The sequence below is a fragment of the Salmo salar genome, chromosome 03 (genome assembly GCF_965601325.2).
Source record: "Salmo salar chromosome 03, fSalSal1, whole genome shotgun sequence".
In the NCBI taxonomy this organism is placed as follows: Eukaryota; Metazoa; Chordata; class Actinopteri; order Salmoniformes; family Salmonidae; genus Salmo; species Salmo salar.
The window spans coordinates 17,149,966-17,160,036 of record NC_138293.1 but is presented as its reverse complement, the minus strand read 5'-3'; the positions used below and the strand labels follow the sequence as shown (position 1 = coordinate 17,160,036).

The 10,071-nt window shown below is 43.5% G+C and overlaps 1 protein-coding gene across 1 annotated transcript; it reads right to left on the bottom strand.

The window, feature by feature from the left end:
* Window positions 1-605: 605 nt before the first annotated feature.
* LOC106599192 (zona pellucida sperm-binding protein 3) lies at window positions 606-5,259 on the bottom strand. The gene is made up of 8 exons (XM_014190312.3): window positions 4,693-5,259; window positions 2,806-2,918; window positions 2,619-2,722; window positions 2,153-2,330; window positions 1,847-1,964; window positions 1,682-1,767; window positions 1,212-1,447; window positions 606-934 (listed from the first exon to the last, which is right to left on the bottom strand). Exons 1-8 carry the CDS (start codon window positions 5,071-5,073, stop codon window positions 699-701), a joined length of 1,452 nt encoding a protein of 483 aa, XP_014045787.3. The 5' UTR covers window positions 5,074-5,259; the 3' UTR covers window positions 606-698.
* Between the last annotated feature and the right edge of the window lie 4,812 nt (window positions 5,260-10,071).

The window sequence follows — 10,071 nt, the reverse complement described above, 5'->3', positions numbered from 1 at the left end:
AAAAGCAGGGAATTTCCTTAAGTGAATTACACGCTCACGGATGATTCATTTCCCACTGGCATTTAAATAGATTTTGCCCAGTCGTATGTGGTAAATGCCACTCAAGCTTAGTCATGAATGCAAGAGTCATGCATTTCATAAATCTTGCAGTTCCTTATGCTACATACGAGTCATATTTTACACCTGCTACGTGACAGGTTGAAGTGCTGAGAGCAGTGGGTCAGACTAACCCATGCTGGCAGCAGAACATTGTACGTGCTCCAGAAGCAGCGGCTTAGACCGCTAAACCACCCCAGAGCCATCATTTGACAATCCTTTTGCTTGACTGTTTATGATCCAGGGGCAAGCATTGATGCAAACTGATAAAGTGACTGAATCGCTAAAAACAAAATGAAATAAGCCAACTATGGATGTAACATTTTTATTTGCATTGGCCAAGGTAATGTGAAATGGAAAAGCAGATCAGCAATAATAACATACTAAACCATTTGAATTCACATCTAATTCTTTAAAAAAAGGACCTAGAACTTAGTGGTTAGTTAGTGGTTAGTGGTTTAAGCCAAGGGTTGGTCAATTGCCATCCTAGAGTCAATTGCATTCAAGTTCCACAGTAGACTTCCTGCACAGCACCCTTCAAGCCAGTGAGATGCCATCTTGTGTGACTGGAGAGACTTATGGTGTTCACAGCAGTGCCCGTCTCATTCAGAAAGCGTGCATTTCCTGCCTTCATTTTCGCAGGTACCACCGGTGCCCGAAGAGAAGTCCGTTGGCACAGTTGTAGCCTCCAGCAGCTCTTTGGGATGGACTGCTGCCAAGTCTACGGTCTCACCCAATGTCATTATCGGGCGGAGTGTCGTGGAGACCGTTGCCAAGGTGATAACTTCCTGAGTAGGGACAACAATCAGGGGCCCCAAGATGGTAGTCTTGCTCCACTCTGGAATAACATTATCTGATTTAGCTAAACCTTGAGTTAATTTTAGAAAACATTTATTGGTTGTCAATGATATTCAAACAGTTCAATAAGTGTTAAAAATCTTTTTCCTGAATTCTAGCTAGAGCACATTGGTGGACCGTTAATCTTAAAACATGCAACCAAAAAAAAAAAGAAAATCACATGGGAGAAAAGCATAGGCTGGAGCAAAAGCCAATACATACTAAGCATGCAATGCATTTAGGTTGCCTCCGATTGGCTAAGCATCATCGTAACCCACCTTCTGTGTTGTCCGTTCCCCTCTTCCAGACACCAGAGTAAGGCTTTTTGGATCTGGGCTCAACCTTTCGGCGCTGCTCTGTGCGCTGGCCTGGGCGAACGCGGAAGCTGGATGAATTTGGTTTGGGAGTAGTAGTGTTAGTGTTGGTTGTAGTCATGGGGGCAGTAGGCTCTGCGAAGCGTTTGGAGACCACACAACTTATACAGGCCTGGTCATTCCCATCTGCTGACCTCCAGCTGGAATGAGAATGAACATCTTGTTCGATTGCAGCTCAAAGTTAAATAACTTGCCATCATTATGGTCATGCACAGTAAATACTTTGCAGTATGCATCCGTTAACCACAATTATTTTTAAGGTCCAATTCTACAGTCTGAAATCCCCTGGCAGTGCTAATGAAGAAAACCATTAGTGTTCGCAGCCTCCATACAAATGTCAGTGTTAACAAGAGGCAGGATTCTCCATCTCATACCTGTTCTCAATGAAGGAGCACGCTCGACTCCTTGATTTCACGGAAAACATGGCGGGGACAGCTTTCAGATGGCAGGTGATGAAGATCTGTGGTGACGGAATGGATATCAGAATGGCCAAAAAGGTGCAGAACACAAGAAGAATAAACAAAGGAGTGGGCACTTGCCAAATTGGAATCCTCCTGGTAGAATCTGAAGGCATCCAGCATGATATGCAGCTTGTCATCCTGGACCCTGGGCATGTACCGTGAATTAGAGCCGGTCAGCTGGGCATCAGTGAGGCATCTAATTAGGCAAGACAGGGAACTAGGTGGTTAGGGAAAGGAATAAGCCAACTAGATGGCTTTCTACAGTTGTTTAGCCAACCACAGTTGTGAGCCAATAGCCAAGCATTGGAAAAATGAAATGTATCCTACTGTACTATGGTAAGCTGAAGCAACCATCACCAGTCAATACTTTCTACATGACCTTACCCGTAGTACTCTATGAAGTTGTGTCTAGGGTTTGAGTCTGCGTCAGGGGTTGCCGTGGCCACACAATGGTCCACATACACGCGGAGGGGCATGTGGTTGCCCATGGTGACAGCTGCCTCCAGGTGTATGGTTTCACCCAGGAAGTAGGCATTTGAACCCCTTTCAGAGCGCCAGTCATCTGTAGAGAAGGTGGGGATGAGCATGTGCAAACAGACATCCATTTGGGGATGCTTATACTAGTGTTTAATACCTAATGCTGGTTTGAATTTCATAATACACCAGTCACATTGAAAAGAGATCACTTCATTTGGCCCATTGATGCAAACAAATGGTTTACGCTGCTAACATGAACACTGGTCTACACTGGCAACTTGCACACTAGAGTGCATGTTTGTGTGAAAAACTTAAGGTCCATGAATAACTAAAAATGTACAAGTTAATGAAGTGAACAAAACAAACATCCTACCCGTGATGAGGCGGAGGCTGAATTGCAGATGGTCCTCAGCAGTCACTGTTGAGGCAAAGGGGATCCAGGTGGGAGCCAGGGCAGCACTGTCAACAGCATACCTCCTAAACACATTAACATTATTTAAGTGTTTAAAAACACATTATATCAAAATACTAGGCATCAATGTTCACTACAGGTAACTCACTTTCCGTAATGGCATTCAATGGGAATCACAGCCGAATCAAATCTGACAACACCAGAAGAGGGTGCAGGTGAATAGCTGAGAATATTGGAATAAACCAGCTCCGTCTCCATAAACTGTGGAAGAGATGGAGAGGTTAGGCGTTACATGTGCAGCTTGAAGATTCATTAAGGAAGTTCTGCTAATTTCTTTCCTCAAGTTGCAACTTTGAGTGCTGTGTATATGCAGATATTAAACACAAAACTCCTGAACCACAAACCTTAGGCTAACAATATAAACTCTGAAAAAAAGAAAGCGTACTCACCTGCATTTATTTTCAGCAAACTTAAAGTATGAATCTTTGTATGAGCTAAAGATGCAACAAACTGAACAAGTTCCACAGACATGACTAACAGAAATTGAATAATGTGTCACTGAACAGGGGGGGGGGGGGTAAAACATCAAGTCAGTATCTGGTGTAGCCACCAGCTACATTAAATACTGCAGTGCATCTCCTCACTGCACCAAAATGCCAATTCTTGCTGTGAGATGTTACCCCACTCTTCACCAAGGCAACTGTAAGTTCCCTGATATTTCTGGGGGGGAATGGCCCTAGCCCTCCAATCCAACAGGTCCCAGACGTGCTCAGTGGGGATCTGGGCTCGTCACTGGCCATGGCAGAACACTGACATTCCTGTCTTGCAGGAAATCATGCACAGAACGAGCAGTATGGCTGGTGGCATTGTCATGCTGGAGGGTCATGTCAGGATGAGCCTGCAGGAAGGGTACCATACGAGGGAGGAGGATGTCTTCCCTGTAACGCACAGCGTTGATTGCCTGCAATGACAAGTTCGGTCCGATTCTGGGACACTGCCCCAGACCATAACAGACCCTCCACATCGAGCATGCCTCAGAGTACAGGCCTCGGTGTAACGCTCATTCCAGCGACGATAAACGCGATCCCGACCAACACCCCTGGTGAGACAAAACCACAACTCGTCAGTGAAGAGCACTTTGCCAGTCCTACAGTGGGTTTGTGCCCATAGGCGACGGTGTTGCCGGTGAGGACCTGCCTTACAAGCCCTCAGTCCAGCCTCTCAGCCTATAGTGGACAGTGATCACTGATGGAGGGATAGTGCATTCCTGGTGTAACTCGGGCAGTTGTTGCCATCCTGTACCTGTCCCGCAGGTGTGATGTTCGGATGTACCGATCCTGTTCAGGTGTTGTTACACGTGGTCTGCCACTGCGAGGATGATCAGCTGTCCAGCACTGTCTCCCTGTAGAGCCGTCTTAGGCATCTCACAGTATGGACATTGCAATTTATTTCCCTGGCCCCATCTGCAGTCCTCAGACACGTTCACACAGATGAGTAGGGACTCCAGGCATCTTTCCTCTGGTGTTTTTCCAGAGTCAGTGGAAAGACCTCTTTAGTGTCTTACGTTTTCATAACTGACTTTAATCATCTACCATCTGTAAGCTCTTAATGACCATTCCACAGGTGCATGTTAATTAATTGTTTATGGTTAATTGACCAAGCATGGGAAACGGCATTTAAACCCTTTACAAATGAAGATCTGTGAAGTTATTCGAATTTTTACGAATTCTTTGAAAGACAGGGTCCTGAAAAAAAGGGACGTTTCTTTTTTTGCTGAGTTTATCATGGCCTTGGGCGGTGTGCCCCTTTCTGTCCATGTAGCCATGGACTCGCGAAGCCATTTGCAGTTGCGAAGTCCATGGCTACCGTCCTGTCCATGGAAGCGTTTTCAGGACATTCTTTACTTAGCCCTTTGGCTCAGCCCCCTACAAGAGTCCCATAGCCTTGTAAATTGTTTAACACGTAAACCTAATTAGCCTACTTAGATCTGTGACACGAGTAACTTAAATTAAGCTGACATTTTCGAAAAACTTACTGCGAGTTTGGTTCCACATGCGGTCAATTGGGCGAAGATAACAAACTCTGCCTCCCCCGTTGGAACCGCACTGCAAGAATCTTCGACGCCCTTGCTACCCATTTTATTGGAACCTAGGTGCAAGTCGCTGCCGTCCACCAGAATGCCCATGTCAAACAGGTCAGCTTTCACAACGACTTCAAGATAATCTTCGTGGCACTTCACGAGTACTGTTCTCGGCCTAGGAGGACTGGTTGGCTCTGCACGCGGTTTGAAGGATTGGGCCTGACTGACATCTTTATAACCATAACCACGAGGATTAAAAAACTGATAACAATCAGCAAGTAAAGAAATTGACAGCAGGGTCGCGACCCACCACGGAGAGTTTTGCAGAAACTCCATTTATGAGCTTGCAACCTGAATGTAGTTCGGCGGCTTCGCAGACCCACTGAATTGCTTAAATCGAATTACAAACATTTATATGACAAAAATGTCCAAGCATGGACCAATCATTACCGCACCTGTGTCAAATCAGCGCTAATTAAAGATGAAAAGGTCCTGTGTAACCTAATGAATTTATTTCGACAGTACCGTGCACCTTCCACTGGGTGTCAGTGGTACACATCCATTGAATGAAAATGACTGCTATTTGTCTGTGTGGGCTATTGATTGAACTGTTATGTCCAGGCAGCATGTCGTTAGGAATTGTAATACAAATATACAACATATAGACTGCTTTGTACTCGCCATCTTCTCAACGCCATTAAATTGTTGACCAACCGCACTCCTTCACCGACGGTGCTGTCTAATGTACCAACCGTGTCCTCGAGCCCATCACATACACCTACCATGGTTATCGTTCGAAAACAATAGACATGTTATTCCTCGTCAACATAGTCTTTATAAATTCACACCTATTTGAATTTATTGAGGTAAGACATTTATTACCCGAAGGATAACTTATTATTGCACTTGTCCGCCCTGGCCTAGCTACTAATAATGGGAAGAACATAGGCCAATATAGCCGAACATAAGTCCATTTGTTAGCTCAAACCTAATGCAAAAATCTGACTTTCGAACAATGTGTCAGTCAACCTTTTCGACTGCATGCGGGCTCACGTTTCTCGAGAGTGAAAAAAGGAACAATGCGAGAGTCACTTGGCTATGTTCAATCAAAACCATACCACCCCCGAAAATTATAGAGTATAGGAAGGCCTAGTAGTAAGCTACATGTCATCGTGTCTGCTTAATCTATACGCCTAACACTCTTTGACCACTGATTGTCACCAAATTGACAAAAGTGATCCGCTCTAACATTACTGTGTTTTCTATTTAATCATGTGGTATATATGTATTATTTTCTGCAGCTCATTTCACACTACAAGAGAATTTCCAATTTGACTCATATCTGACTGTGGGCACATTGGAACGGATCACTTTTGTCAAGTCAGTCACCTCCTTTCAAAATGTGTTGCATTATGGGAATAGAAATTGTCCCGACTTCCACCTACATGTCAACTGCATCAACGTCATCCTGCAGCCATTGACTGAATTGTGGGAGGCTCTATTGTCAACCAATCATTAGGGTGTTTTTGTTTGACACCAAAACGTAACCAAAGACATGACTGAAACAAACGTTGCAGAGATTCATGTATAGTGGATACATACAAATTAATGTTATTTGAGGCTGTCTCATTGACTGTACATTGAACACATATTTTAGTATGTCAGTGTGTGATATGGGGGTTGAAGAGTTTTTCGACATTACAAAGAAAAACTTGAATAAACAACTGCAACACTGCCATGTTGCACTGAGCCTTGCTGTTGGAAAACCACATCAGTGTCTGACTTTCGCCTGTCGCAGATGCACCTCCCACTGACTTCTCTCCTCGACTTTTGTCTCCAGTCGGTTGTTTCAGCCTCACCACTCAAACGAGCCCTGTGTCATTATCTGATAAAGATGTACAGTTGAAGTCGTAAGTTTACATACACTTAGGATGGAGTCATTAAAAAACTAGGTTTTCAACCACTCCACAAATGTCTTGTTAAACTATAGTTTTGGCAAGTCGGTTAGGACATCTACCTTGTGCATGACAAGTAATGTTCCAACAATTTTTTACAGACAGAATATTTCACTTATTATTCACTGTATCACAATTCCAGTGGACCAGAAGTTTACATACACTAAGTTGACTGTGCCTTTAAACAGCTTGGAAAATGCAAAATAATGATGTCATGGATTTAGAAGCTTCTGATAGGCTAATTGACATCATTTGAGTCAATTGGAGGTGTACCTGTGGATGTATTTCAAGGCCTACCTTCAAACTCAGTGCCTCTGCTTGACATCATGGGAAAATCAAAAGAAATCAGCCAAACACTCAGAAAAAAAATATTGTAGACCTCCACAAGTCTGGTTCATCCTTGGGAGCAATTTCCAAACGCTTAATCTGTACAAACAATAGTACGCAAGTATAAACACCATGGGACCACGCAGCCGTCATACCGCTCAGGAAGGAGACGCGTTCTGTCTCTTAAAGATGAATGTACTTTGGTGCAAAAAGTGCAAATCAATCCCAGAACAGCAACAAAGGACCTTGTGAAGATGCTGGAGGAAACAGGTACAAAAGTATCTATATCCACAGCAAAAAAACTCCTATATCGACATAACCTGAAAGGCCACTCAGCAAGGAAGAAGCCACTGCTCCTAAACCGCCATAAAAAAGCCAGACTACGGTTTGCAACTGCACATGGGGACAAAGATCGTACTTTTTGGAGAAATGTCCTCTGTTCTGATGAAACAAAAATAGAACTGTTTGGCCATAATGACCATTGTTATGTTTGGAGGAAAAAGGGGGAGGCTTGCAAGCCGAAGAACACATTTTACATTTAAATTTAAGTCATTTAGCAGACGCTCTTATCCAGAGCGACTTACAAATTGGTGCATTCACCTTATGATATCCAGTGGAACAACCACTTTACAATAGTGCATCTAAATATTTTAGGGGGGGGGGGGGGAGGGGTTAGAAGGATTACTTTATCCTATCCTAGGTATTCCTTAAAGAGGTGGGGTGTCAGGTGTCTCCAGAAGGTGGTGATTGACTCCGCTGTCCTGGCGTCGTGAGGGAGCTTGTTCCACCATAGGGGTGCCAGAGCAGCGAACAGTTTTGACTGGGCTGAGCGAGAACTGTGCTTCCTCAGAGGTAGGGGGCCAGCAGGCCAGAGGTGAATGAGCGCAGTGCCCTCGTGCACACACTATCCCAACCGTGAAGCACGGGGGTGGCAGCATCATGTTGTGGGGGTGCTTTGCTGCAGGAGGAACTGGTGCACTTCACAAAATAGATGGCTTCATGAGGATGGAAAATTGTGGATATACTGAAGCAAAATCTCAAGACATCAGTCAGGAAGTTAAAGCTTGGTCGCAAATGGGTCTTCCAAATGGACAATGACCCAGGGGCGGAAAATCCCGGGGGGGACGGGGGGAACACAACCCCCCCATCCTGGGAAAAATATGATTTGTCCCCCCCAATATATCACTGAAACATAACTATGTAATTTAAATAATATTAATAATACGCAATGAAAGCAATTGTGCTAATTAAAGACACTTAATAGCGCGTTTTTAAGTTTCAAAAGATTGCGACCCCCCCCCACCCTTTGCCTCACAATGGTTTGATCCACTGCCAGTTCCTTAGTTGGCAAGGTAACAGAGGGGTCGTGCCTACTGTCTGAAAGGCACTCAATGAACGTAACTGACTTGAGGTTAATCCAGTCAATCGCGCACACACACTAACTGAATATGCAGAGCTAGCGCACAAATATTAACTATTAAGCTAGCTAGTACCTATTCCATTTATGTGGCCTCGTCAAAGATGGAATCTTTGCTATCGTCAATTTATTCCAAGATCAGCATGCAGATGATGTAAGTTAGTGCTTCAAAGTCCCTGTGATGAGGTTAGCGATAAACTGAAGTCCAAACTGAACAGAACTACACTCTCTTCTACCATTGTCTTAAATATATTTAATGGTCTCGTTGCAAAAGCTAAATTGTCGCAAGGGAACTTTTATTTATTTATTTTATTTAACCCGGGTAGCAAAGATTATAGCAAACACCACTGAAATGGAATTGGTGCTCGCTTGCTTTGCAAATTCAGCTATTGTTGGAAGCCAGCCAATATGAAACAAACTATTAAAATTACAAAAGGTTGCAGCATATGTTGTGTAAATGGTGAACTCATACAGCTGTCAACTCTTGTCATTTTAATCCGTTTCACATTTGCTAGCTACCTTTTAGATCAAAGCCCAAATAGAATGATAAAAGATATGATAGAAGCCCATCTCCTACTGTAAATAACCTACACACTGTGTGTGTGTGTAGCCAGCCAGCCAGGTAGAAAAATGGCAGAAAAATAAAAGACGGACATCAGAGTATTTTTCAGTACACCAAAACGCAAAGTAAGAACCCTAGTAGCCTAATATCTCAAAGACTAGTTGATAAAATGTTCATAAGAAAGAAATGAAATTCTAATGGAAATGTTTCACAATGATGTCATTAGGCAAAGCAGGCAACAGATGGCACACAGACAGCAGAGTTGAGGACAGATATGCAGGGACAGACTGGCAGAGACGGAGTCTCAGGTAAGTTTGTTGAGTCTTTTTTTGGCAACATTTTGAAAGCTTCTCAATTTTTTTGACTTGTAAAATAGGAACATAATTGGAAAATGCCATGGATACCCCCACTCTCAACTTAAACTGGTGACTGAACTAAGATTTGTTAAAGGCAATGGTATTGCTGTTGTGATTAGTTGTGTAGTTTTGGGTACCGGTAGTTAGGAGTACGGCAAACACCTTATTTCTTTGGTTCCTCAATATACATTTACCATATTACAATGTAGGCTATGTGTTACAGCACTACTTTTGGTGTCCCCCTCAGGAATTGCTCTTGAGAAAATTACATGTAATTGTCCCCTCCAAAGTTGATATCAGATTTTCGCCCCTGACGCCTACACAAATGTATGGTCGTTTCTGAACTTTCTCTCTGGTCTTCACTTAGGCCTCAAAATAACCGCCCACATATTGCACACAGTTACAGTAGGCTATGATTCCAAGTTAAATTAGTATAATTGACCAGTGTTGGCCTACAAGAACGAGCATATTGTGTGGTTTGGCCACCACCCAAGTCAGTGATATGGGGTCACCACTGTGTATTTTCCTGGAAATAAATCTTACTGTTTCCCATCATTTAACTCAGTTTAATGTATTGACTATATATGGCAAAATATTCTACACACACACACACACACACACACACACACACACACACACACACACACACACACACACACACACACACACACACACACACACACACACACACACACACACACACACTATTCTTGTGGG

Excerpts from the sequence above, each read along its gene's own strand:
- LOC106599192 (XM_014190312.3), bottom strand. The coding sequence starts at position 5,073 with ATGGAGTTTCTGCAAAACTCTCCGTGGTGGGTCGCGACCCTGCTGTCA. Across the intron at positions 2,331-2,618 it reads CAGCCTCCGCCTCATCACGG|ATGACTGGCGCTCTGAAAGG; the intron begins GTAGGATGTTTG and ends CCTTCTCTACAG. Across the intron at positions 935-1,211 it reads GGGAACGGACAACACAGAAG|AGTGGAGCAAGACTACCATC; the intron begins GTGGGTTACGAT and ends ATGTTATTCCAG.